We start from the raw sequence: 27,644 nt of genomic DNA on the forward strand, positions 1-27,644 counted from the left end.
ATTTCTTTGTTTTTATTCAAATTCAGATGTTTTCCCAGGATTATCCCGGCTTGGAACAGGGTAGAACAAAGTTGGATTTTTTTTTTTCTTTTTTACTTTGTGTTTGAGTTATGCAAACATTTGAGAGAGGAAAGAGCATTGTAATGTGCTGATAGAGGAAAGATTTTGCAAGCAGCAGTTTATTGCTTAGGATGCCTGTGGGGATTGCATGGTTATGCAAACTAGTGCCCTAAAGGGGAAACATCCTGTCATTCCTTCAGTATTACATGAACAGCAGATAAAGGCATGGCAAATGCTGTCTTAGAGCAGAAAGCTTCCTTAACAACAACTTACAAAGCATCTTTATAGTTTTTTCATTCCCACCCTCACTATTATGCCAGCCAAGTTGTGGTAAAGGCTGTTTTGTTCTGATGGAACAACATAGGAAAGGATGTATTTTGCTTCTCTTACTACCTTTGGTCTTTTGTTGGTTCTTCAGGTTCACTTATATTGCATATACTGAGGTAAAAAGGAATCTGACCTTTCTGAGTTGACTTCTTGCTCTGCTGTTGTTGCATGGAGGTTGCCTGAGAATGCATATTTTTCTGTCTGCAACCTGGGAAGTGGCTCACTGTGTATTATTAGGTATCTTGGGATATTTTGTTATATTTTTCTCTTAAGTCTGCTAATTTAGTCAGTGATGATGGCATTAAAAGTACAAGTTTTAGTAAATCTCAACTTAAATAGACTTGTTTTAAATTTTACCAAATAAGGTAAGTTTCTAAACACTTGTGCTGAAGTGTGTACAGCCTTTTCTGGCAGATGCAATGTTTGTATTTGCTGGGCCTGAAGTATCTGCTGTCTTCCCTGCCTTGGGAACAGTGTGTTGAAGGTCCCTCTCTGATGCCTTGCAGGACCCTGAGGATGCTGTGCCTGTTGGACAGAGAAGGGCCTGGTGCTGGTGCATGTGCTTTGGATTGGCCTTTATGCTGGCTGGTGTGTTCCTGGGTGGTGCCTATCTGTACAAATATTTTGCATTCCAGGTAAGTCACATATTCATTAGAGGAGGGCTGTTTTTCTCTGTGGGAAGAGGAGCAACAGACTGTTCTTTTTGTGTTACATTTAGAAGAGGAGGAACAGACTAAACCAAAGAAAATAAACTATTTTTTTTCTTTCCAAAACTTCGTGTTTTCTAAAGGCCAGAGTTTTGCCTTCTCTGAAGTTACCTATCAGCAGAGGAGGGCAGAAGTGAAGCTGGCAAATAAAAGAGAGAAACACTTTTGAAAAACCTCACTTTGCAGAGGAAAGATTGTATCTAAATAGGACTTGAGTTTAGGAACCCTAGTGGTGTCCCAGATTTTTATCTGCTCTCTTTTCTCTTTTGTAGTGCCAAATATTGGAGGTGGATTAACCCGTTGAAAGCCTCCTTGTTTGATCCCAGGTTTCCTAACACGGGGCACTGCTAATGTGCAGGAAGGGGACTGCTTGTGAAAGCCACACGGAGGCTCTCCCCTTCCCTAGCCTCCAATGGATAAGAAATATGGGCCCTGCAGGGGACTTGGGAAAAGCACAGTCAGTGTGGTTTCAACATGCTCCATCAAGTCTAATCCACACTGACAAGATTAGAGCTCTAACAAAATGTATTTTCAGTCTTTTAACAAATGGCACTGCTGCAAGAGGAGCTGTGTGAAGGCAGCAGTGCCAGGGAAATGGAGCATTTACCTGAAAAATGGAGATCTGAGTTAAATATTGTCTCCCTTGGGGAGAGTTGTCACTGGGCAGTGCTGCATGTGCTGGGCTGTTGCCCAAGTGGTGTGAGCACACCCTCCCTGCTTCAGAAACTGCTGGGGTTGCAAGATCACGGAGCCAGAAAGCGAGAGGGTAGGCAAAATATGAATCTCTCTAGCCCACTGGTTAGTACACCTAATTATAAGGTAAAAATTCGTGTTCCTGTCCCTAATAGTGGGACCGTTGCTTTTCCGCCATTTTAGTAGCTGCTAATGTGGAAAGCCAAATGTTTAAACGTGAGAAATTCTAGCTGAAGTTGCAGTTTGTAGTCTATTTGGCTATCACATTACCGAAATTTACAGAGGAGCAGTAGTGCTGCAAACGATGACGCTTGAACAGCACAGCTTATCCCGGTGGGTGGATTAAGGAGCTGAGGCCGGTTGCATTTCTAATGCGCATTTCACCCGTGCTTAGCACTGCCTGCTCCACCTTTCACCTGCCAGTGAGATGAAACTGAAAGTGCCATTCAATTCAAACCTGTGCTGCTTGTTTAAGAGTCAGATCTGCCTTGAAGGAAACAGTCAGGAATTGAGCTGACATTGCACTGAAAAGACATTTTCAATGTAAAAGTTTAAACTGATGCCCTGTACATATATGCAGAGTTCTATATTTCTAAAACTAACTGGAATGTAAATTTGGTACATGACTTCCTCTGACTTAGAACTGTATTTTACACTTCACTTAGATAGTCTGTCATATGTACTGTGGCAAAAGGACACAAATTAGTTATTTCAATTGCTCTTTATACCTTTTTGTCTCTTAAAACTATTAAAAAATTATTTTAGAAACTGACTTTCCAGACTCTTGAAGTCTTGTAAATCTAAGCAACTTCACAGAGTAATTGAGTTTGGAAGGAAAGTCTTGATGTCATCTAGTCCAGCCCTCTGCTGCAAGCAGGACCAAATTTGGAGTTAGGCTTGCTTTTAAAAAGTGATTTGAATGACCAGTTTTAATATTTTTAATTGTAATTTTATCTACAGTTAGATCATAATTAATGATAATAATGATAATAATAATAAGAAGAACAACAATAGTAAATATAGATGTAGGAACTTCATTGTCTTTCTAAAAGTACATGGAAGATTGGATTTTAAGAACCTGTTTATGGGATCCTTGAATTCAAGGGAAGAACTCCCTCTGAATTGAGTGTAATTGAGATTTTAGCCATGGTCCTGTTGTAGATAGCAACCAGCTCCTGCTTTGGTGTACAAATTAAATTAAAGGCAAAAAATTTAATTTAGTCTGACAAGGTTTTCTTCTCTTTGGTGCTCAGAGAATATTACTTTTAAACTTCTGTGTTACTGATGTGCTTGTTGCTGGGATGTTTACTATTTTTAGCAGGGTGGCGTGTATTTCTGTGGAATAAAGTACATTGAAGATGGCTTACGTTTACCTGAGCCTGGGGCAGAGGCTCAGAGTGCTCGCTACCACACAATTGAGCAAAATATTCAGATCCTGGAGGAGGAAGATGTTGAGTTTATCAGTGTGCCAGTCCCTGAATTTGCTGATAGTGATCCTGCTGATATTGTCCATGACTTCCACCGGGTAAGAAATATGTCTGAAGAAGCTGAAAGCATTCAAAACGTGAAAAATGTTCCCCCTCGGTCATCCTGATGAATATACTCCTTATTTATTGTGGTGGGGGAAAGCAGAAGGGTGGAGGAGGCAGCAGAAATGTTTTGATCAGCAGCAGGCTGCAAGCAGTTATTAACTGGACATAAAGTACAGCATGATACAGTCATCATGAGATACTGTGTAAACCACCATTGGCAAATACAGTTCTGTTTTTAGAAAGGGAAACATCTTGGATCTGTTTGCTTTCCTTAGTATGAGAAACTGAAGAGAATGTTGTTCTTGCTCTGCTGAGTCCACTGGGCCAGAATTTGACCAACTGCTGCGGTGCCAAGGGAAATTTGGCAGGGCCTGAGGTAGCTTTGACATCAGCTTGGAGGGGCTGATTGCATCTGATGTCACTGGGTGTGTTCAAGCACTCCCAGAGGTGCTTTCCTAGCATGGCTCAAACCCCCAAAGCAGCATCCGAAGGGAAAGGACCATGGAAGACAGCTCATTTTCCAGATGCCACAGGAAGCCAAAGTTTAATTTCTTTGTGCACCACAGGCTACTACAATTCCTAGAGGCATTGAACTAGGGTTTCAAAGCTGTCTTTCTTTTTTTGAGAAATAACCTTGATTGATAGCAGTCATGGTAATAAATTTCTGTTAAGGCAGTTGACAAGCCTACGGCTCTCAGAGTTGAGAGCAGCTGTAAAACAATTAAAAGCCTTCCTTTTCTGTGTATGGTTGGAGCTGTCTGATGGCAATGAAATGTTGTACAGCTGGTTTTCAGGAAGCTGAATCTCTGTGAAGATTTGAAGACTTCGCTGAACAGCTTTTTTTTAAGCTAAGCTGAAAAAGAATAGGGAAGTGTCCTATTTTTTTATGCAAACTTCAGAGTTTAAAGTGCTATCTATCAAATATTCATAGCCAGATTTGGAGGAAAACATTGCTTGCACAAGCTATGTGATTTAAATAATATTGCAGAATTTATTTAGGGAGCTTCTGTTAAGAGTTAGAATAAAGATTCTAAAGAAAGAAAACTAGAAAAAAGAAAGCAGCATCTAAGAAGCAAGTAAGAACAATGTAATATTGGAAATTTACTTTTTGATTTAATAAGTTAAAGGCTTTGCTCTAAAGGTCAGAGCAAGGGTCATTTGCCATAGATACAGCACTTGCTCCATGTAATGAGATTAGCTGCACTGATGATTGCTGTCCTGGCATTATTTTGAGTGCTAGGCTCCTGGTGCTCAGTATTTTATATACGTGCACAGCCTCAGAGCTTTCAGCAGCTAGAGATAATGTCTTCTTTAGCAAGAACAGGTGCAGTAAAATACAGCTCAGTGAACAAAGCTACAGGATTCATCAGGGTAATTCCCTGAGCCTTTTATCAAACGATGGCAAATACTGCAGTTCAGGTACTGTATAAAGATAATCATTCAACAATGAATAATCATTAACCTTGCAAGTCCAGTAGTATTTTTGAAACTAAAACTACTTTCATTGCATTATCTGAAGCAATATTTTTTCCTTCTGTGTTTTGTTCTTACAGCAGCATTTCCTCTTTAGAGTATTTCAAAATATAAAAGCATGAAGATTAGAGCTAGGTTTTTGCCCCATTGTTTCACAGTGAAGGCACTAGGCATAAATGAATGCTGTACTTGTTTCCATAACAGCTCAGGTACACCTTTGTAGTTTCCTTGCTTAGGGCATTTGAGCTCCTCACTGCCTGCTGCCTTGCCCAAATCCTTGTCAAAAATATAAACTATCATCAAGGCTGCCCTTTGTTTGTGCATTTACTTGCCCTAAGATTGGAGTTTGTTGGACAGACTTTACAGTGAACAAAAGAACAATTTGAAGAACAGCACAAAGCAATAGCAGTTCAGCAATGTCCATCAATTTTCTGATCTTCTTGTTATTTTGATTAAAATAAATGTTTTCTCAACAGAGACTCACCGCCTATCTTGACCTTAGCCTGGATAAGTGCTACGTGATTCCTCTGAACACTTCAGTTGTTATGCCACCAAAAAATTTCCTGGAGCTGCTCATCAATATCAAGGTATGATTAAATCAAAACAATTTGTTCTTAAGAGTGGAAGTTCTTCTTTTTTTTCCCCTTCTGCAGAACTCTGACATTCACACAAGGCACATGATCCCTAGAGGCTCTTGCAAAGAGAAAAAAAAATCTATAACCTGCTTAGACAATGATCTACAATCATGAAGGAATCATTAATTCAGAGGAAGGCAAAAAAATGCAATTTTCTACAGTGCTATAAATGTGGCAGACAAAGCCATGTAAATGTGGTGTAGCTGGACTCTTTGGCAGTAGTCTGTGTTTTTTAATTCACAATCCATTGTGACTAAAGTTTCTATGAAGCATGTGTGCACTGGAATAAGACTGGTTAGCTGAGAGGCATGAAATAGATAAGACTGGGAAATCCTTTTAACAGGGGCATTGTTTAAAGTGTTGATCCCTTGGGTTGGCCACTTCGATCCAGTGGTTTGAGGGTGATGCACATGGGATGTGTTGGATCTGCTGTGCACTTTACATAATGTGTGCTTTCAGTTGCAGATTTAAATAGAATTTACCTTGGGTTCTGGCCTTCTGGTTTCTTCACAGAACAGCAAAACAGTCCAGTGGGAAGAGAGCTGATGAAATGTCTCTAAGATTTGGGGAGAATATTTTAATATTTTACTGGGCTTTTGTAATTTTAGAACAGTTACTTCATCTTTGGGTTTCCATCTTTCAAAAAAGGCTTTGGAATTAGGACTCCAGGCACCATTTTAGCCATTTCTGAGTGGTTAGTATGTATAAATAAATTTCATGTGAAGTTACCACAAGTAAGTACTATGCTGCTTTTTTGCTTCCTATTTTGAGAACTCGCTATTTAACCACACTTTCATTCCCTGTATATAAGGATGATGTGGTGTCTGTAAAACTCAGTGACCCCATTTTTTCAGACTGTCTGTACTGTTTTCTTTCCATTTTTAGATCACACAAATTTCACTATTAAAATCTGTTAATTTCCTAGTTTGACATTAGGACTGAATCAAATATTCTTGGTTCACAAGTAAGAGGATAACCAGGCACCACACATTTAACTGAAAATCTGTGCAAAAGCAAACAGTTTTGATTGTTGTCCCCAGCAGTGGGTGCCCTAATTTTATGAGACATCTGTTTAATTCTCATTGTATTAACAAAAAGCTGTGGGCATTTGATGTCACAGAAAATCAGGCTAAACATTTGTAACTGGAATTTGGAAAACTGTGCTGCAGATACGCAAAGTGAGTAAATACTGTCCTACAAGTCACACCGGTTGCACCAGCAAATAAATGTATGAAATTGATGTGCTAGTTTCATTAAAATGAGCTCTGAATACATGCAGAGGGCATTTTATGAAAATGGAGGAGGCTCTGGGCTGTTCTGGTGTTTAAGAAACACCTAAATTTTAGCCTGAAGATTCACATTTCTATATATTGATACAGTTTGCTTCAATGTGCAGACATGAAAGACCTCCTCTGTTTCTTTGGGAAACAAAACTGAAATCCAGATGTATTTGCTCATCCACCTCGTTTCTGCTGCTGAGCCAACTGGCTAATTTTAACTGTACACAGCGCACAGGATGTCTCAAAAATGATATTTGTGGCTGTGCTGGATCCCAGCACTGGATAATTGCTCCTGCAGCAAATGGGCAGAGGAGATTCCTGCGTTGAGTTCCCACCCAGGGAAGACTGAGAAGGCTGGGTTTGGAGGTAGGCTAGAAGGTCCTGTAGTTTGGAGGGCATGAGCCCAGGAGTGTCCTTGCAGGCTGCTCCCCAAGTCCTCAGCACTGCTGCCCACCCTGCCAGTGCCCTGCCTGCTGCTGTGCTCTGGCACTCCCTCAGGGCTCCCTCCTGAGATTGGAGAGACCAGGAGTTAATACGCAGTAATTTACAGAGGTTTAATTACAAAATAGTGAGTAGGATAATTTGGGAGAGTGATGTTTGCTAAACTGTTACTTAAAGAAAAAAAACTTGCTGTTTTCCTCATAGTATATATTGAAGAAAATATTCATAGTTTATTCGTTCATGCAAAATTTAAAGTGAATTCTATACAGTTCCTTCTTTCTGTACTGGGAGGAATAGCATTTAATCAGCTTCTCAACATGTCACTGAAGCTGAAAAGATGATCTTCTTTCACAGCAAAAATTTCAAGTTGTTTATTGTCACTAAAAAATGTAGAGATCTTTCACAATAGAAAGTGAATTTGTTTTCACAATAAGTGATAATTCTATTTTTAAAAGAAAGGAACACCTTCTACCCTGCTATAAATTAAAACCACTCTTAACAGGATTTCTTAGTATTTTTAAAAATGGATGATTATTTAATAGTTAAATTAAAAAGCTGGCTGGCAGCTAAGTTTGTGTATCTTCATGTACAGTGAGGTGTGCACAGAGCCAAATTCCTCCTTCATTTCATCTGTGGCAGAATAATACTGGAGGGACTAGAGAGGGCTTGGGAAGCCTTTGCATGCCATTGTGGCTCTTCCCTTTTTCAGTATATTGCCTTGAAACACCTGATGTCCCACTTTGGCTTTGTGATACCTTTCCATATAAACAATTGTGGAAGTCACAATAATAATCTACAGGGATGGATGATCTCGTCTTGGCTTTGGTTTGAGAGCAGTGACCCAGGCTCTTAAATAAATTTAAGGCTTCCCAAACCCATGGACTGCAGCTGGACTATACTGCAGCTGGCCTGCTTCATCAACAGGAGTATCTCCATGTAGATCAGGTTTCTGCCAACTCCTGCTTGGGAGTTGTTCCCACTGAGGTCTGGTGGGCTGTTATTAATGTGTGCAGAACCGACCTGTGACAGTGGGTACCCCTAGGAAAAAAACCTGCAGAGAGCTGATGTTACTGTAGCAGGAAGGCAGCACCAATGGAAAATCTGTGACCTTTTTGAAAGTAATTGTTACATGTTTTCTGTAGTGAAATTTGCACATTTACAATGAAAATCTGTGGATAATATGTATTTTGAAATAATTTGAAGATACATGGAAGTGGAACATTGCAGTACCCAGACCATGAAGAGATGGCTTTTGACTGAGCTGCTGTGTTTTTGTTCAACAGGCTGGGACATACTTGCCTCAGTCCTATTTGATTCACGAGCAGATGATTGTTACTGATCGCATTGAAAACGTGGATCAGCTGGGATTCTTTATTTACCGCCTGTGCCGCGGCAAGGAGACCTATAAACTGCAGCGCAAAGAGGCCATGAAAGGTAAATGCTCCCCCCTGTCTTGTGTGTTGGCAAAAGCTGCAGTGATGCCTGAGTGTGTTCAAAGAAAAAAGCCTCTAATTAAAGCAAGGGCTGCTTACTGCACTAACCAGCTCTCTGGGCCTCACTGGGTCTGATATTTTCCTGTGTAGCTGCGGAAATAAGTCATGTCACGGTGCGGAAATGCTCAAGGCCCCAGTGACCTAGGAGTGCCAAAATGTCTGTTTGTGTGTGTGTGCATGGTGTGTTTTCTGGAGCTCAGGCATTCATTGATGCTCTTCTTTAACCTTGAGCCCTAAACCACCCACCCCAAACCAAATAAAAATCTTTAAAGTAGGAGAAGCTTTAGCCTTGTAGTCCAAGTACAGAATTGTAGGTTCTTATTGTTATTAAAGCCATCTATACATTGCTACATGTCTTCCTATTTGTGTCAGTGAAATGCGAGTAAGAGCTTGTCTTCACAGGAAAATTGTAGTGCTTGGTACTTTTTTTAATGGAAAAATGGTTGAAAAAGATTATTTGGAAGAGTCTTGAAAAGCTATTAAATACTGCCTTAAAATTTGCATTCAGATGTTACTCGGATTTGCTTTTTGGTTGTTGGATTTATTGTTGTGTAATCTGCATGTGGTGCACAAGTGCACACCAAAGTAGTTTAATTGCTTCTGTCATATTGTGAGACCAGACTGCTTGGGAAAACAAAGAGAAGAAGTATATTTTGTAAAAGCAATTAAGATTGACGTTTGAAAATTAAAAGGTTTTAAATAGCAAAATGAAAAATTCAGTATGTTTATCCTGTAGTAATAAATGGCGAGCACAGGTGGGCAGTGAACATGTTTGCCTATGATTTGGTTAAATTCTGTCTTTCTGTTTTGTTGGAGGGGAGGATTGGAGAGGAGTAGTTCTGATTTCTGGTGACATCTTACCTTAGCAAACATAAAACTTCTGTCTGTGATGTACCTCAGCCCTCTTTCTCTTGACACTCTGTTCTTTACCAATTGAACAGGAATTCAGAAGCGTGAAGCCCTCAACTGCCGAAAGATTCGACACTTTGAGAACAAGTTTGCTATGGAAACACTCATCTGTGAACAGTAATGAGAAATAATACTGTTACAGGAGACTTAAAAAGTACAGTATGACCCCACCCTTTGTATTGTGTGCAGTGATTATTTTTTAAAATCTTATTTTATGTAAGTAGTGGACAGGGCTTTCTTGCTGAACACCTTTCATACTTCTCATCTCATGATACATGTAAAATCAATACATTTTAGTTTTCTCCTTATTTTCAGGTGTGGTGTTCTTCTTATATTTGAATAGCAATTGTATAAAGACTTAGTTGCTAGTGCATTTCATGTGAATCTCAAATACTAGGAAGAAGAAGAAATCTTTGAAATATCCAACAGTTTTTAAATAAGTAAAATTGAAAAACTTTATTAATGTACAAAGACTGCAAGAGCTACTTCTAACTGTAATATTACCTGCTATATAGTTTGTTACAGCTATAGACAAACCTGTATTTGACTCTCCTAAGCAAGTGCAATTTGTTTTGTTTTTAAAATATTGTCATATTTACCTTTTTGAGATTGATTTCTGACTTGATGTTTTAAAATGGCAAGTGTTTGCTGTAACAATCTTTTAGAGAATTAAGAAGTAACTTATGTTACTAACTTGTATATAATCCATGTATGTGCAATGGAAAATAAACCTTATAAACCTGTTTGTCTAAAAGTCTTGTGTTTTCTTCTGCTACTACTGGATTAGTTAAAAATAATCCAGAGGGGCCTACGGTTAAAATTAATGCTTTTCACTTGAAGTGCTGTTTCTAAAGATAGAATGGATGGCTGAGAAATGAAATATGAACAGAGAAGCATGCTTTTCTGTCCCTTTTCAATTAAAGGCTGTGCTGCTTGTTGAAATTCTGGATGGATATTTCCACAATACATATGATCAGAGTGGAGGCCCAAAGCTGATCTAACATGTTAATGCCTGAAATCCCTGTCCTGAATATTTGTCAAATGATGGGCATCATCCAGCATGGTGCCATGAGTCAGGCTGACCAAGCTGAGAGCCAGGAGTGTTCACTACCTGCAGGATTTTGCCATTCCCTTTGTTCCCCATCGTGGTGTTCCTGCCAGCCTGTGCCACTGAGCTTTGCCAGGTAAATGGCAAATATCACCAGTACCATTCTGTATCATGCCATTTACACTTTAAACTGCTATTCTTCAAGCAAGATGGATTTTATTTTCTTCTAATAGTTTGGATCCTTGTAATGCCAACTCTTCTAAGGGAGAGTGCAGAATAAGATGTATAAGGTGAATAAGATGTACTTGCTGTTTTGCAGCTGTTTGCAAGAAAAAATACAGGACAGAGAAAAAAGGGAGTAACATTGAAACAACAATGCTGGAAAATCTCCCCCTAGATCCACAGGAGAGCTTCCATGACATGGGAACTGACTTGTCTTCTGGCCAAATTTTGAGCATTTATTCATCAGAAAAGTAGGAATGTTTATAGAATAATTGCATATTTGAAAAAACCCCTGAAACAATAACTGTTTAAACCAGATTTTAAATAATATATACCATAGGTGTCCAAATCATTTGTCTTAGTTTAATTCAGCCAAGAGACTTTTTACTAATCTTATTTTCATCTTTTAAAGGATCTTTTCTTAATACAGCAGGAGGATGCTTTACTGTTTTTAGAGCTATTATACAATTGTAAATGTGCTATGATCCAGCTTCCTGCTATTGTGAATATTTGGACTAAGATAAAATAATTTGTTTTAAAGGAAGCTTCCTTAATACACAATACTTTTTTTTGTCATCTGCATGTGGCTTAATTTACAGATTGGTCCTGGTATAAGTGCATTATATGTAAAAGTATAACTGCTGTATTCCAAAGCTGGACTTTGTAAATCCATTTTTTGATATGTCTGGCAATCATGAACATCAAATAAGGCTTCACATGCATACAGTCTAGATGTTAATGTATAAATTGTATGTACATAGCTGCACTTCAGTATTTGTGCAAGCAAGCTGGAAAATCTGCTGGGAAAACTTTAGCTACAGACATTCAGGATGTTGCAACTGTGTGCTTGCAACAAAGGTCAAGAATATGTCAGCACAAGGCTGCTGGTGCATTCTTTGGAGCCCTGGATGACGCAAAATCCATGCTAAAGTACTTTAAGGATGTTCTCTACCTTTTCAGGAGCATTCTGTTCCTATGTTCCCTAAGTTAAACATGAAACTTGTTAATTTGTAAGCAAGCTTCATCTGGTCTTTAACTTGTTTTCAAAATAAAACTGAGTAGCCAAACCTGGTGATCTGTGGTGTGCCCTTTAATGGAAACACCAGCAAATGAGGCTGATGAAGGGGTGGTGGAGCAGGGGGAGAAATAGATTTGTTCTTACAGACAGGAGGTTTCTATGATAATGCTGTATGCCCTCCTCAATAGCTTTTCAGCCCATTGGAAGGAAATTTACTTGGATGAGCAGTGTGAAAATTAAGTGCAGGGAAGGAGGGAGAAACTTGTGTGCATGGAGGAAAAGCTTCCAGCATGCGCTCATGTGTTAGTAAGCATGAGGCAGTTTGTGTAAGACAACCTAAAACACCCAGAATGCAGCTCATGTTGGAACTTCTGCCCTCTTAGACCAAGTCGATGAAGCGTGGCTTACAAATCCATGGAAAGAAAGAGCTCTTGGAGATGCTTGAGCTTTTTTCCTCTTTAAATAATGAAGCATAATAAATACAAGTTTAATAATATTTAAGAGTCTAATAAACAAAGCTGTGCTGCACTGAAGAAACCACATTTCCAGCCCAGTGAATTCCAGAAAAGGGTTAGTGTAAAAATGACCTCATAGGACAATTATCTTTTCAAATAGTTTTAAAACCCCCTCATAAAAAACAAAATCAGTCCTCATGCTGAGACATACTTTATTACTGAAGCAGCAAAATCGGTATCCTGTGCCATCATGTTTAGTTGGTGGAGGGGGCTGTGTTGCTCTCAAAGACCCTCTGATGTTCAGCTGGTCTTTGCATGAGTAAAGTTGTTGTGAGCAGTCAATGTGATCGATGTAATTTGGGTTTGCAAAGCACAATAAAAGCTCCAAGGCCTCTCCTTCAGCTAAAGTCTTGCAGCTTTAGTAAAGAGGCACAGGGCAAGTTTTGGCATGAAGAAAATCCTTTGGGTCTGCAAGACTGAAAATGCAGGAGTTTGGTTACCTGTTGCCTGTCAGGGTGTGTACATGCGATTGTTCATATGGGTTGGGTGGGAGGATGGAGATCTGACACATCAGTGTTAGCAAAAGCTTGAGGTTTAGAGACATCAACAGAGCTGCACTCTCACTGGCATTGCTTGTTCCAGTGGTAGGAGGAGATTTTATTGCTATGGAGGAAGAAACAGAAGAGCCTATAGCACTATTGTCACACCAGGAGTTTTTCTGGAATGCTATACACAAATGTTTTCACCTAATTAGGGTATTTTACTGCCATGGATTAGTAATGAATGTCTTTCTCTTAGATCCACTCAGAGCAAAAAGAAACAAGGTCACGGGTTGGTTGGTTTAGTTCAGAGAAATTCCTATGCTCACTCACTACAGGCTATGGTTGCTAATTTTCAATTGGTTTTCAGGTTGTTGCTTAAGATTAATTTGATTCCTAAGAACTGCTTCCAGGAGGGTTCATTCTGCTTCTTGTGGGCTTAGGAAATCTTGGAAGTGGAGGCATGGGAAGCATCCTCTGTGGGGAGATGGCCAGCAGCAGACAGGGTGTTGCCTGTATCAGAGCACACTTTCTCATGTGGTGAGAGGAAGCAGAACTTGGGACTGAGAAGGACAGGAAGGGAGGAATTTCTGCAGAGTCTTTAAATGTGGCTAAAACCAGCTGAAATGAACTGCCCTGCAGAGGGGATGCAGGATGCCCTCCCTGCACCCTCCCAGGCAGAATGTATCCAGGGCTTGAAGGGCTTTGCCTGCCGAGGACACAGGGTGGTACCTGTGTGACAAAGCACAGGGTGTGATGCAGCTGTGCATGCAAGGGCATGATTTATCCTGATACCCAGAAACCTTTGTAAGCAAGGAAAGCCAGATCAGGAATTATCATTTTTGCCTGATGTAATTGCACTGTCACTGGGACTTAATCTGATAAATTGCATCAGTCAGGGATTGTATTTTTTAGTACTCTGGTTCTCAGTATTGATGCAAATCTGTTAAAACAGACACAGCTCTGACAGCCATTCTCACAGAGAACAAGAAATGTGGAAGGTCCATATAAGTAGTTATGATTCTTCTACAAATAGATAAATACAACTGCATAAAAAGAGAAAGAAGTAATACTCAAATCTAAAAGCTTTGATCAATGCAAAACCTTTCTGATGTCCAAGCAAAATAACTAGAAGTATCTGTGAAGGGTTGAGGTTTTGCACATAGGAATCATTTACATGCAGCCATTTCCCTACCCAGTAACAACAGTGGTGTCCTTTCAGATCCCACAGGCAGTTTGGCCAAATGCTTTATTGGTGGAGATCCCTACCTTAAACTCATCACTGCAGTCCTGTGAGTCCAGCAGGGCCCTGTGTAGTGCTCTGAGAAGAGCAAGCCACAGATGTGTGTAACTGTGGAGGGAAAAATACTCTTTTTATTAATAATGTCAATGTATAGAGAGAGACTTTGAGCTGTTAGAAGTGGCAACATCTGACAGATACCTCTCATCTTAAAGAAAAACTGGTAGATAATAAACACAGTCCCCATGGATTTTACATCCTTGTAGAAATACTAATTTACAGAAATGGATTTTACTCTTCATATCTTGAGCTGTAGGAAACAACGTAGGAAAATGTGTAGGCAACAATGACACAGGGGTCAGGCTCACCGCAGCCAAGAGGCACAACCAGTCAGTTTCACCCCATCACCCCAGTAAACCCTTTCCAGCTTCAAAGGCAGAGCTGATGCCAACACAATCACAGTGAGGTGACACTGGGGAGTGCAAATGGCCTGTTCAAGCCATGGCCTGAGTGTGCCTGAGGCTCTCCTGCAGGGAGATTTTTCATTTGGGTCTGTCTGCTGCACCAGGTGCTGCTCCAGAGAGGCTCTGCTTAAGGCCTGGGGTCTGTAGGGCAGCAGCTGGTGAAGAGTTGGCCTGCAGGTCTGTCACCTCCTTGCTCCTGTTAGCACTTGTGCTGGGGCTTGAGAGGGACAGCTGGGCTCCAGGTGACACTGATGGCCGAGGGCTGGCAGCTGCTGCACCGTGCAAGGAATGTCAATGCACAGAAAAGGCTGGCCAGGAGAGCCTATGTCCCCTCCCTGGTTAACCCTGCCTGTTACATGCAGGAAAATGGGTGTGATACATGCAGATTTCTTTATAATCCTTGAGTTTCACAGCCTATGGGCTTTATTCAAGAAGAAATTCTGCCAATATTTAGCATTTGGACTAATATCCAGAAGCTCTCAATTTAGTGGGTTTTTAAATGCCTATGTTTTGGTCATGCAGCTTCAGAAAACTGTTTTTACTATAATTGAAATAATGGCTTTTATTCCTACTGGCAATGACCATGGAACTACAGCAACAGTTTTGAGTGAAAAAAATTAAGATACTAAAATTACCTAAGGTTGTGTAGCAGCTGGAAACAAGAGTCAGGACTGCTTGACTTCACATATGTCCATGATCTATGCTCTAAAAGCAGTTGTAGCAAGATGTTTAGAATAGTCAGGTCATATGCAAAAATTATCATTAATACTTTATTTGACATTGCAGTGTTCCCTTTGCTTCTTTTTTTTCCCCCAGTAGGAGCTGATTTTTTTTATTTCCTTTGTAATTTTATTGAAAAGTCTAAAGGCTTCATTTAGAAAATGTTTTAGAATACAGGATTAAAACATTCAAATCAGTACATCTTAAAAGGAGAAGAGGAAAAAAGTGCAGCAACTTAAATATGGTTTTACACAAGGATGTGTCTTCCTTTGGATGTAAATACATGTCAACTCTTCTTACTTCAGTTTGGATGTAGTTGCTACATCCAAGGTTTTTGGATGGATTATTACAAGATTTTGTTGCTTGATTCATCTGCTCCCTCCAGCTGTAACTGGAAGCATTCTGAGATTATATTTTGGTTTTACCTGTTTATGGAGGGGAGCCCTAAGAGCCTTGCTTGATTAAAAAGTGCGCAAAATTTGACATGAGAACTTGACTTTGGTGAACTAACAAATAAAAAAATTAGTATTTACACTGAGGCTGGTTTGTGAACTCTTTAAAAGAAGCAATGCACAGAGGGCCATGACACAAATTCTTTGCCTGCCATCTGGCCCTTGCAGGGCCTGGCTCTAACAGCATGTTACAGCAGCTGGGAGGGAAACCACCCAGGAGGGTGTGTTTCCTTCTTGCTGACAGCTGGCGTGGCCTCCACTGGCTGTGACCAAGGTTTCTGAGATGCTTTGCTCTCAATTTAAATTCTTTTGTGCTCTTAAAGCCAGTTGTGAGGAGAGGGAGGTGGACTCAGCTGTGGTTTAGGGGTTCAGCTTACTTTTCCAAGCTGGTCTGTCTACTTGTCTGTGGTTCAGTGGTCGATGACAGACAGTCCTAAACCCCAAACTTTGCACAGCATCTGGTACTATCTGTATACAAAAAGTATTTAAATGTGCTTAGAAGCAGGGTAAGGTTACTGCAACAGTTTTACTTGAATCATAATCAGGAATGTCCAAATGCCACTGCAGTCTACAACTGAAACATTTAATTTGGAGTTTATGTGCTTTGACTTGCTCTGCATTCACTTTGCTGTAACTGGTTTAATTCTAATTATAAAGCAGAAAGCCAGACACTGTTCTCCTGTTTTAAGTTAATGGATATAAAGGAAAAGCCTGCACAAATTACTGGAATGTATGAATGTAAAAATACTAGTGGATTTTAATTGTATAACATATTAATGCTCATGCTGGTTTTTGTTTGGGTTTTTCTTAAATCCAGAGTTTTGACAGCAGTCTCACTAAAAGTAGTTGCTTTTTTACAAGCAAATGACAGGAATGTGCAGGTAGTAAGAACACTTACGTACAAATATTTTTCCTTTTCTAAGAAGTTGTCATCATGTAAGTCTGAAAATAAATGTGCTTGTTTGGAGAAGAGATTGGCCTTCTAAATATGAGTATGCAATTGCAGACAACAAAGTAGATTTTTAAGATCATTGAATCAGGACTGGTGATTTGAATCTCATTGATTTAAAATCCAGATGCTCACAGCCTGAACTTCTTACATTAAGTGTAATTTTACTGCACTGTGTTAGAAGTAACATGGATGAATGTCAATGAGGACTTGGATGAAGGTCAGATTGAGAGATCACTGAATCATTTAGGTTGGAAAAGACCTCTGAGATCATTGAGTCCAACCTTCTACTGGTCACCCACCACCTTGTCAACTAGACCGTGGCACCAAATGCCATCACATCTAGTTGTTTCTCGATCACCTCCTGGGATGGAGACTTCACTGCTGCCTGTGAGGCAGCCCATTCCAATGTTTAACAACCCTTTCCATCATGAAATTCCTCTTGATGCCCAACCTAAACCTGCCCTGCTGCATGTCCACTCATTACCTGGGAGAAGACGCCCACCCTCACCTCACTACAGCCCCTGCCCAGGCAGCTGTAGGGAGCAGGGAAGCCTCCCAAGCCTGCTTTTCCCAGATTAAACACCCCTAGCTCCCTCAGCCGCTCCTCTCAGGTGCTCCAGACCCTTCCCCAGCTCCTTGCCCTTCCCTGGACTTTCTTGTAGTGATGAACAGGACACGGGTGAGATGTAACTGCACCAGTGCTGAGTGCAGGGGACAATCCCTGCCCTGCTCCTGCCGGCCACACTGTGGCTGATCCAGGCCAGGATGCCCTTGTCCTTCCTGGCCACCTGGGCACAGCTGGCTCACGTTCAGCTGCTGCTGGCCAGCATTCCTGGGTCCCTTTCCCCTGGGCCACCTTCCAGCCATTCTGTCCCCAGGCTGTAGCGTGCCTGGGGTTGTTGTGGCCAAAGTGGCCACAACACTTGGTCTGGGTGAACCAGCGGTCCGAAAGGATCTGCAATTCCTGCCCTGCCCTGCACCTGTAAGGTTATACACATGCCTGGATTTCCTCCCACCTCACGGAACAATGTCTGGCTGCCGCCCTCGCTGAGCACCTGAGCTGCCGGGCACGGCGGGGCCCGGGCGGGTCGGTGAGGCCGGGCCGCGGCGCCGCCTCAGCGCTCGGTCCCGCCCCCCGGAAGTGACGGCAGGTGTCGGTGACGCCGTTTTCCCGCGGTTCGGGCGGCGGGCGGGGGCCGGGAGCGGGAGCCGGCGGCCCCTGGTCAGTGCGGCGGCGGGCGCTGCCGGCAGCCGCTCCCGCCATGCCGCCCAAGCCCCCGCGCAGGGCGGGCTCCGCCAGGACGCAGCGCCCCAGCCCCGACGGCGGCTCCGCGCCGCCCGCCGCCCCCCGGTAAGCGCCGCCGGGCCGGCAGCGGGCGGGGGCAGCTCTCGGTTCCGGGGGTCCGGGCTGGGGCCGGTGGCACCCCGGGGCGGCTCCGGCACTCCGCGGTCCGCTGTCCCCGCTGGCGATGTGTGGTGCTTTTCCTAGGCTCGAGGTCGGCGAGGCGGACTTTGTCGTGCTGTGTGATGCGCTGAAGGTGTCGGAGAGTGTGAGGGAGAAAGCGTGGAAGACGTACGAGGGCTTGTCGGCAGCGGATGGAGCTCTGGTGAGTGTCTGCTGCCCGTAGCGTCCATCGCTCGGCAGCAGTGTCTGTCTGTCCGTCCTGTGCCCAGCTGCGGTACTGAGCCGTAACTTCGCTGCCGCGGCGGCCGAGCGTCCCACAGCCAATGCTCAGTGAGACTTTGCTTTTCCCACACTGAAGTGGGATGTGTTCACCTCTGTGTGAACTAGCTGCTGTAGGCTGCCCTTTTTTTGTTATTATTTTGTAATAAAGGTACGTTGCTCAGGAGTCCTTTTAGAGTACTCACAAATGACAGAAAGCAGCACCATGCAATCAGGTAATTCGTGGAACTGCAAGTTATTTCGAATATGTCTTAGTCAGCTTTTTACATGTAGTCTTGTGTGTTTCTGTGTATTTTTTTCTCCTCTGCATCCTTTATGAGGCTGCAGAAAGGGTATGCAGATTACTATTGCAGAAACGGGAACTTTTTTTCCCCTATTGCATAATGTTAACCTATGCTTACCATTGAGGCATTTCCGTTCAAAGTTAGTCATTGGGCATGTGTAAACAGATTATTAAAATGTTGGGCCCTTTCTTGATTTTTGCTTTTCCTTCTCCACAATGTGGCTGCTGTGTCAACAAGCTATCTCAGAGAATAGCTATAATACAGCTAAATCATGGCAGAAGCTTTGTTATAATGTCCAGATGCAGTTTTATAATACCTTGCTGGGGTATTATTCCCACTGTGTGGACTTGCATTGATGTACATGTGCTGACTTCTGCTTACCCTTCTGCAGCTTCAGCTGACCTGCCACAGCTATGCTGTCACTGCTAATAATTTGTTATCTGTGTTTTTCAAACTGCAGTGTGGATATACCAGATCTTGATGTATTCACATCACAGAGTAATTATGGCATGGAAGAGAGACTGTGCACAGCTCTTTCAATAACAGATACAATTTCTGGTCATGAATGTTCATGGGAAGCACTTACCTAAAAGCGTAGTCAAGTTCCCTTATAAGAATTAAAAGGGATCAGTCCCCTGTCTGAAACAAAAACATGGCAGGTTTCAGTATAATCCTGTAAATGTCATTTACAGGTAAAGTTTTGTTTTCACTGATCATTCCTTAGCAGTGCCCAGGTAAAATACATAGTGTTTGAAACCTTTCAGCATCTGAAGATTGCTTCCTTTACCTGTTCAGAACCAGACCTTCATTATAATATATAGCTAATATCTGTTTTGCACTTAAAACTGATTGCTGAGAGCCTTTCAATGTACAGAGGAAAAAAAAAATCTATATTATACTGTGTTTCAATCCAAGGCCTTTTCCTCAAACTTGCAGATGTATCTGCAGGGTGTTGAAATGAGTGAGCTGTCTAGTGTGTGCTTCCATGGGAACCTGGAGGGCATTGGAGTTGCTACTTCTAGCTGAGAGCAGCCTTCATCTGACTCTGAAGTTCAAGCAAATTAACAGCCTGGCTAATTGCTGCTTCTTTTCCCAAGTCAAGCTGTTATGGTGAGCCTGGCTTCTCAGCAAGACTCTAGTTCAAGTTGCAGGGATTCAGGAGGAGGCTGCTCTTTTCTTCCCTCTGGTAAAGGTATTATGTTGGTATTATGCTGCTCCCTGGAATGAATGCCAATGCCCACTGGAGTCACTGCTTTTTTTCCTTCAGGATGTCACACCTTTCCACATTGATATTTTTTCTTTTGAGCATTTGAACTACTAGTGATGATGCTGTGAAATTTCAGCTTTCTTATCTTGCACTTTCTTTCCGTGCACTGTAGCTTTCCTTGCAGTGCTCTCCAGTTATCTGTTTCCACAGCATGTGAGTCAAGGATATACAGCTGCACCCTATTACAGCTGGGCTTTGAGTCCTTGAAATAGCTGAACCTCTGTGAGAGGTGTAGAGGAGCAGACAGGTAACAAGAGAAAGATGGTAACACAACTTTTCTGGAATATGTGGCTAACCTGTAGTTGTAAAAACTAGATCTGCAGAGAGAGATTGTTCAAAAGCAGCTGTCTGCTAAATATGGTGGTGTTTTCCTTCATGGTGGGAACACATTAAAACTTTCCTCTGTGACAGCCAAGTTTAATGATGTTCTTCTACAATAAAATGGTAACTCAAAATCTCTTAGAACCCCTAATGCTGAATCAGCACTCTTGGTGTGTGGGGAGGAGGAAAGTGTCTGATATGTAATAAGAGAGATGTTTCTTTTTAAATTCTTTTGATATCTGATGAACTCCCACACAAGCTTATTGTGAACATGGAAGTGTTTATCTAAACAAGAGCTTTTCACTGGTGTCATACAAATATTTTTGTTCTCTCTATTATTTCTTTTCTTTATCAAACCAAGCTGAACAGATAAACACAGTCTTCTAGAGTTGTAGTTTTTACAGTCTTAGTTTCAAAACTTTTACATGCTAATTGTTGTTGGCTTGACATTGGCTCTGATCCTTGCTTCTCTTGTACTCTTAATTTTTTGTAACTCTCCTGGAATCTGTATTATGAACCAATAATGCTTGTAAATTCTAGATGGTATGAATAGATTTAGTGGAATTGCTAATGTATTTTTGTGAGCAGCATGTGATTATTGGTGTAAGGGATATTAGAAGTAGTCCAGGAAGCCATACTAATACTGCTATGAAAAAGCTCAGGGTGTTTATCTTCTGCTACTGTTTATTTTGGTAGAGAACAACAAAATGAGAATCTGAAGTAGAATATGGGGTGATATAAGCAGGAAAAAAAACCTTGAGCTGAATTGGTGCTGAATACATTGGAAAGAACCTGTGTGAGGAACAGATGATATGGTGACTAAATTGGAACCAAACTTCTGGAAGGAAAATTGAAGTGGTTTAGGAAATGGATAGAATTTGGAGTCTGCCAAGGACCTTAAGGCGTAGGGTCTGGTATGCTTCGAGCTCGTCGTCTTGGTTGGCTGTAATATGTATTGCGTGGGTAGGAGCTCCTAGGAGCTTTTTTTTGTTGGCTGTTCATAGCACTGTTTGGGAAATGTAGCTCACTGTTCTCCTGCTGCAGCTCAGCTGTCCAGACTCAGGAATTCCTGAGCCGTTTTTATCAAGTATTTGTCTAACTCGCTATTAAAACACTGTCGTGGTAAAAGATCTGCAGTCTGCATAGTTAGGTTTTCCTACTTTAGCTTTATTTGCCCCTGTATTCCCCCCCCCAAGTACTGTACTGCTTCTGTTAAAATTCAAGCCAGTGGCATAAAATTCTTTACCAGCTAATTCTGTACCCCATGAGAAATGCATTATTGCTGCCTTTTCCCTCAGAAAGTCTCTAGCATATTAAGATGTTTTAGACATTTTTCTTGGCTCTAATTACTTATCTTACATCCTGAAATTCTCCCCCACTGGTGACTTACACTGGTACACAGATGCTGCAGAGCACTTCATTTGTGCAGGAGTTGAACTGCTTTCTTAGTGAAGAAAATGTACAAGGTAAACTGTAGCTTATGTTGAGCAATGAAATAAAGATGACTTAAATATGGAAGGTTGGTCTGTATAGACCAAAGAGTTCATGTTCAGCAGGCTAAGTGTCCCCAGTCCATAAAATTTGACATTTAAATTAAATCAATTTCTTTTGGTTGTGGTTTCTTATTAAAAAGAGAGTATTTTAATTGGCAAGCCACCTCATCCTCATGTTAAAAGACAGAGAAGCCTCTTGCTTTTGGCAAAAACATGAAACACATATGAGCTAATAAAGTGTTTTCTGTCTAGACTTTGTCTCTAATTTGTAGAACTGGAGCTGAACTGAATCTGAATCCATTGAAGCTTTGGATGGATGAGCAAAATTACAGATATTTTAGGATCCTCTGTAATTAAAAAAAAGAACAGCAACTGAAAGTCCCAAAACAAACAAATCATCACCATGGCCTCTTGCTGATGATATTCAGTATCTTAGCAGCAGATGCATTGCTTGTATGTGCCCTTGCACTTTAAAAGCTCAGGCAACTGGTACAGAGTTTCTTTTTTTACTCTTCTTCTGCCTATCCTGGGGGGAGAGGTTGATGACCCCTCCAGTCTCATTACATGCAAAAGTGTAATGGGAACTTTGCATGTCAGATGAACTGTTTTAACTAGTTCAGTTCTTTCCATTGACTTCACTACTTTTAGTTAGTATTTTAATTTTATCTCATCTGTTTAGAACTAATAATAATCTTCCATCCCAGACAACGTTCAATAGAAAAACTAAAACTGGTACAGCTGAAAAATGGAGGATCTGCTTTACGTAAAACTTCTTATATGTAGACAGGGGTTATAATGGTCACAGTTTTCTTTTCCCTGGGATATTTTTCCTGCAGGTTTTTATTCTGAACAGTTTTCTATTATGACAGCTTCTTGAGTCTATTCTCCATTCATCTTCTCTGTACTGTACTCATAAACATGTAAAGTCAGAATGGTTTGGGTTGGAAGGAACCTTTAAAGGTCATCTTATTCCTAACTCCCTGCCATGGGCAGGAACACCTTCCACTAGATCAGTTTGCTCAGGGTCCCATCCTGCCTGGCCTTGAACACTTTCAGGGAAGGGGCATCCACAACTTTTCTGGTCAGCCTGTGCCAGTGTCTCAACACCCTGATAGTAAAGAATTTCTTCCTGGTACCTGGTCTAAACCTGCTCTCTTTCAGTTTGAAGCCATTTCCCCTTTTTGTATCACTACATGTCCTTGCAAAAAGTCCCTCTGCACCTCTCTTGTGGCTCTCTTTAGGTACTGGAAGATGCTGTAAGATCTCTCTGAAGCCTCCTTTTCTCCAGGCTGAACAATCTCAACTCTCTCCAGCCCCCTGATCATCTCTGTAGTTTCCTTTGGACTCTCTAACAAATGTTGTACCATCAAGCTAGTTCTCTATATTGATTGGAATGTAGTAATTGAGATTTTATTTTAGGAAGTTCTGCATCTTCCTCTTCAAAAATCAGGTGCCTGGTATTTACAGTGAGACATCCTATATCCCATTTGATTCAAGTATCCATCTGTGTTTACATGTTTCTCATGTGCATTTCCCTTGACCTTCTTTTACACAGCATCATTTGAAGTTTCTATTCCTGGATCACTTTTGTAGGCTGTTATCAAAATTGTTATCAGTGTTGGCAGAAGAGTAAACATCTCTATCTGCATACATTGAGCTGAGACTTCCTGATGGAAGACCATCTCTTCCTCAGGATTGGTTTAGCACTGTAGAGCCTCTGGAGGCAAAGAACAGAAGTTATTTCTCTTAGTGCCTTTAACACCTTTCAGCTATATCTAGAAAGAAGAGAGGCAAGAATCCCATTTCGTAATAGTTAAGTGTTGGATGAGCATTTTAAGCCAATGACTCCTCCCAGGCTGTTTTCAGTACATTTAAATAAACTAGTCATCTGGTAAAAATCAAATCTAATAAAAGAAATGGTAAGTCCAGAATGAGAAATATTTTGAAAGATTTTTGTAAGAGTTTCAGATCTTTTCCTGCAGAAAACTATGTTGAGTCAACAGAGCTGACCTACGTTTCCCAAAGTTATAGCATTGGTTCCTTGGAATCCTAAAAAAAAGATGATCAAAAGAGAAATAAATCTATGTAGACTACTAGGTGTTAAATAATCTTAGGGCTGATGATTGATGATGAAAAGGTAGGTTTTTCTTCATGATGAGTTGAATTAAGGTCACTGGAAGCCGTCTTACTGAAACTGAAGGACAGCCAAGGGCAGATGCTGAGCTGTTGTCCTGCCCATTTTCTGTAGTGATGCTGTATCAATAAAGATCTTGAGTCAGACTGGTGAAGAAGAAAACCCTCAGAAATTAATTCCTGGCTATGAATTTGTCTTCATTTCATTCCCATGCATTCAGGTCCATCTGAGATGAATCATCTGCTTTGGCTGTAAACAAAGCAGAACAGTTGGAAGGAGTGATGCTGCTGTGTTTTTTTGTTCAGCAGTCAACTTCATTTATGTAGGAAAGAAGTGAACTTGGGAAGGGAAGGGGTGTGAAGAGGCAAGTACTTATGAATGTGACTTGCCAGGAAGACATCTCCTTATCTCTTTTCCCCTTCTCCTACCCCATGATGTTTTTGTGTTCTGGTTTCAGCTGGTATAAAGCTGATTTTGTTCCCAGTAGCTGGTATAGTGCTGGTTTGGATTTAGTGTGAGAATGTTGACAACACTGGTGTTTTATTTGTTGCTAAGTAGTACTTGCCCCAAATCAAGGACTTTTCAGCTTCCCATGCTCTGCCTGTGGGCATGCACACAAAGATCTGGAGGGAGCATGGCCAAAGGGGTATTCCCTACCACAGAACATCTTGCCCACTGTATAAATTACTGGAGTTTTGCTGGGATGCTGATAGCTGCTCAGGGATGGGCTGGACATTGTTCAGATTGTGGTGAGCAGATATATTGATCATCACTTGTTTATATTGGGTTTTATGCCTCTCTCTATCTTTCATTTCCATTGCAATTATTATTAACGTTGTTTTGTTGTTGCATTTTATTTTGTTCCAGTTATTAAACTGTTATTTCCTCAAGCTGTGATGGCTAGTTTCTCATACTCCTCCCCACTGCAGGGATGGGAAATGAGCAAGCATCTGTGTGGTACTTATTTGCTAGCTGGAGTTAAACCATGAAAATATTTATGGATTAAAGTCACTGAAATCTTCATGCATGGCTATGGCAGATACCTTATTTTCTGAGAAAACTGCAGTTTACCTGTGTCTTTGATTGTTTTAACCAGTAGTAGCTGGTGGGGTAGTCCCAGTCTGGTGTTCTTTTACTCTCCTTCCTCTCTCAGCTGTGTTGTAAGGCAGGCATGCTCACCTTTTCTTTGCTACTAGAAAAAAACCCCAACTTGTGATCTATTTATCTAGGGTTGTGTGTAATTTTTCTTGTTAGGCCAGCAGTCATCCAGCATCTTGTGTTGAGGAGAAGGTGTCCAAAGCATCCTGTACCATCAGTGATTGGTGTGGGAGTAGTCCTAATTCTGGAGTTTGGTTCACTCTAATGTGAGAATCTCCTGGGTTGCTAGGCTGCCTCTGAGACTGCCTTCTAGTGTAATGGTAGAAACAAATGAGTTGTTGCCCCCAACCATGCTGGACAAGGAGTTTAAAGGTCATTCTTGCAAAACCAGACCTTGCTCCTATCAAATAAACCATTGCTATGGCCTTCTAGCATTCATCCTGCCAGAGCTGAGCTAGGCTGCCCAGGAAAGCTAGGCTTGTTTGGATAAGCAACAAACCAGGAGCAATTTTACCACTTGGTAGCACTCAGTCCTCCTGCCCTACAAGATGTTGTATTTACTGGACAACATCATGGTCTGAGTTTGCAGGAGCACGGAGTGAAAGGAGCTTATTTATTAAACAAGGTCAGCTGACTCCAGGTCAGGGGTGTGCTCAGTGTGAGTAGTCATTCTTCTTGGTAGTTCAGTAGCTAGCTCTAACCTTCACAATTTTTATATCCCTATATATATATATATATATATATATATATATATATATATATATATTAGTAAATGCATCTCAGTCTGTTAATAGCTTATTTTAAAATAGGTTTCCCTTGTGCAAGGAGTCATGATTTGTAGAAACACTCAAATAGGAATGCAGGAAGAAAATAGTGACTCAAATAATTGTCAGTAGCCACACTGTTGAAGGTGACTGGTTAGTTTTGCATTGAAGCCTGTTCTATAACTCTTAACAATTGCACTAGCCAGTGAAAATTTTTGTTCTTGGAGAAGGCCCCCAGCCAGTTGTCTCTGATGTATACTGTTCCCAAGAAAGACACAGAGCAATTGCAAAAAACCAAAATGTTGGCAGTGTTAGTGAAATTGTATCATTTATGGGTACAGTGCCATTATTGGATGTGGTTACAATGCTGACTAAGCAAGGACATGAGTGGATGCTGGAGGTGCAGATGATTTTGGAGCAGGTTTGGAAGACCACATAAGATGGAGTGAACTAGGCCTGGTGCAGTCTTGCTGCCTTTGGAGAACATTTTCTAGAGTGAACAGGCACCTGCAACTCACGGTGTTGTCTAGGAGTCAGCTAGGTGGAGAGATCAGGGAAAGGATGAAAACGTCGAGTGGGATAAAGCTGAGTGGTGTAGAAGAGCAGGAATGCAGTGTTTCTGTTCACTTGCTCCTGGTGCTCCATTTCCTCTGTCCTACAGATGTCCTGTCCAACCTAGAGCTGTGGAGAATGCCTTCAGATCCTGCTCTTTTGTTGTGGGCCTGGGTGGTGTTGCAGTTTAATTTACAAGGATGCTGGATGTCTGAAAAGGATTTTACAAGTTGGCTGTTTCTGCATTTTTGACCTGCACCCGTGCCTGGTTCTGCTTTCAAGATATTTTTGTTTCCAAAACTTGGTATATACCTGCTTAAGGGGTGTTCTTCCATGCTTCTAAAAGTCATTGTTCTGGGTTTTCCATTGAGTTGCTGTTTTGGTGGATGGGTATTGGAATCTCAAGTGATACCTGTCTGGCTCCAAGTGAATGGTTTGTGAACCATCATCAGGATTTCTGCTCCGTGTGGATGCTGTGTCTGTCATTGTGGGTTGGCTTCTTTTTGATGAAGGATGGCTGGTTATAACTTGAACCTTCTCCATAGCAGAAGGCAGACCTTAAATGTATGGTAGGAAAATGGCTGGAAGTGCTTGTTACTGTCACACTTTACTGAGCAGAGATGGGTTTGTGGTTCAGCAGTGATGAGTGTTTGACACAGCTGTACTCATTTTGGAGTGTTTATTGCCTGTCATTGTAAAGATTTCATTTATGTTTTTATGGCTTGGCTTCTTATTCCTTAACTTTCAGTGTTTTGCTATGGTCAAATATGGTAATTTAGGGGGAAAAAAAAGGAACCATGACTTCTGCTTTGCATAAACATTCTATGGAACTAAAGCTTGTATTTCAAAGCTTTGCTGAATTAAATGGGTAAAATTTATCTTGTATTGTAGGAGTAAGAATTGAAATGCTTGGTCTTTTACCTGTATTGTAAAACCTGGAATGGTTTTCTACTATCTAATAATTGGCTGTCCTAGTCAAATGTTTGTTTAAGGATGTGTTGTTTAACCATTTCTAATCATGTTTGGCCAAATTATTGCCCTCCATGTTTTATTGTTTTTATTCATGTTTTACCTGTTTTTATTCATGAATAAAAACTTTTTCCTCTCTTTTTTCATGCAGGCTTGTAACAAAAAGAAAAAGGAAACATGGGGAGTATGTATCTTTATTGTAGCAATTGATCTGGATGAAGTGACATTTACTTTCACTGAGCTTTTGAAAAGTATAAACATGAGGTAAGTTAGTTTAAGTATGTGAATTTAGATTTCAGCAATTAACTTGTCAGCATTTTTATAAAGACAATGTTTTTAAAGTATAGTGAATCTTTGTGTATCTCAGACTAGTTGATTTGACAGTGAAGGTTACTTATGGAAATTCTGATTATATTGG

At 41.0% G+C, this 27,644-nt stretch overlaps 2 protein-coding genes across 3 annotated transcripts in view; both read left to right on the forward strand.

Moving 5' to 3' along the window:
- The window catches only part of ITM2B (integral membrane protein 2B), a 28,430-nt gene extending 18,126 nt beyond the window's left edge, over nt 1–10,304 (forward strand). Inside the window, exons 2-6 of one of the 2 annotated variants that reach the window (XM_079319014.1) lie at nt 894–1,022; nt 3,106–3,312; nt 5,269–5,379; nt 8,432–8,582; nt 9,583–10,304. In XM_079319014.1, coding sequence (XP_079175140.1) covers nt 894–1,022; nt 3,106–3,312; nt 5,269–5,379; nt 8,432–8,582; nt 9,583–9,671 — 687 coding nt within the window. In that variant the 3' untranslated portion in view covers nt 9,672–10,304. The remainder of the gene's footprint in view (nt 1–893; nt 1,023–3,105; nt 3,313–5,268; nt 5,380–8,431; nt 8,583–9,582) is intronic. The other variant, XM_079319015.1, reaches the window with a different exon arrangement.
- Nucleotides 10,305–17,808: 7,504 nt separating this feature from the next.
- The window catches only part of RB1 (RB transcriptional corepressor 1), a 70,578-nt gene continuing 60,742 nt past the window's right edge, over nt 17,809–27,644 (forward strand). Inside the window, exons 1-3 of the mRNA XM_079318883.1 lie at nt 17,809–18,011; nt 18,150–18,267; nt 27,378–27,490. Coding sequence (XP_079175009.1) covers nt 17,923–18,011; nt 18,150–18,267; nt 27,378–27,490 — 320 coding nt within the window. The 5' untranslated portion in view covers nt 17,809–17,922. The remainder of the gene's footprint in view (nt 18,012–18,149; nt 18,268–27,377; nt 27,491–27,644) is intronic.

The sequence above is a fragment of the Erithacus rubecula genome (assembly GCF_903797595.1).
Source record: "Erithacus rubecula genome assembly, chromosome: 1".
Taxonomy (NCBI): Eukaryota; Metazoa; Chordata; class Aves; order Passeriformes; family Muscicapidae; genus Erithacus; species Erithacus rubecula.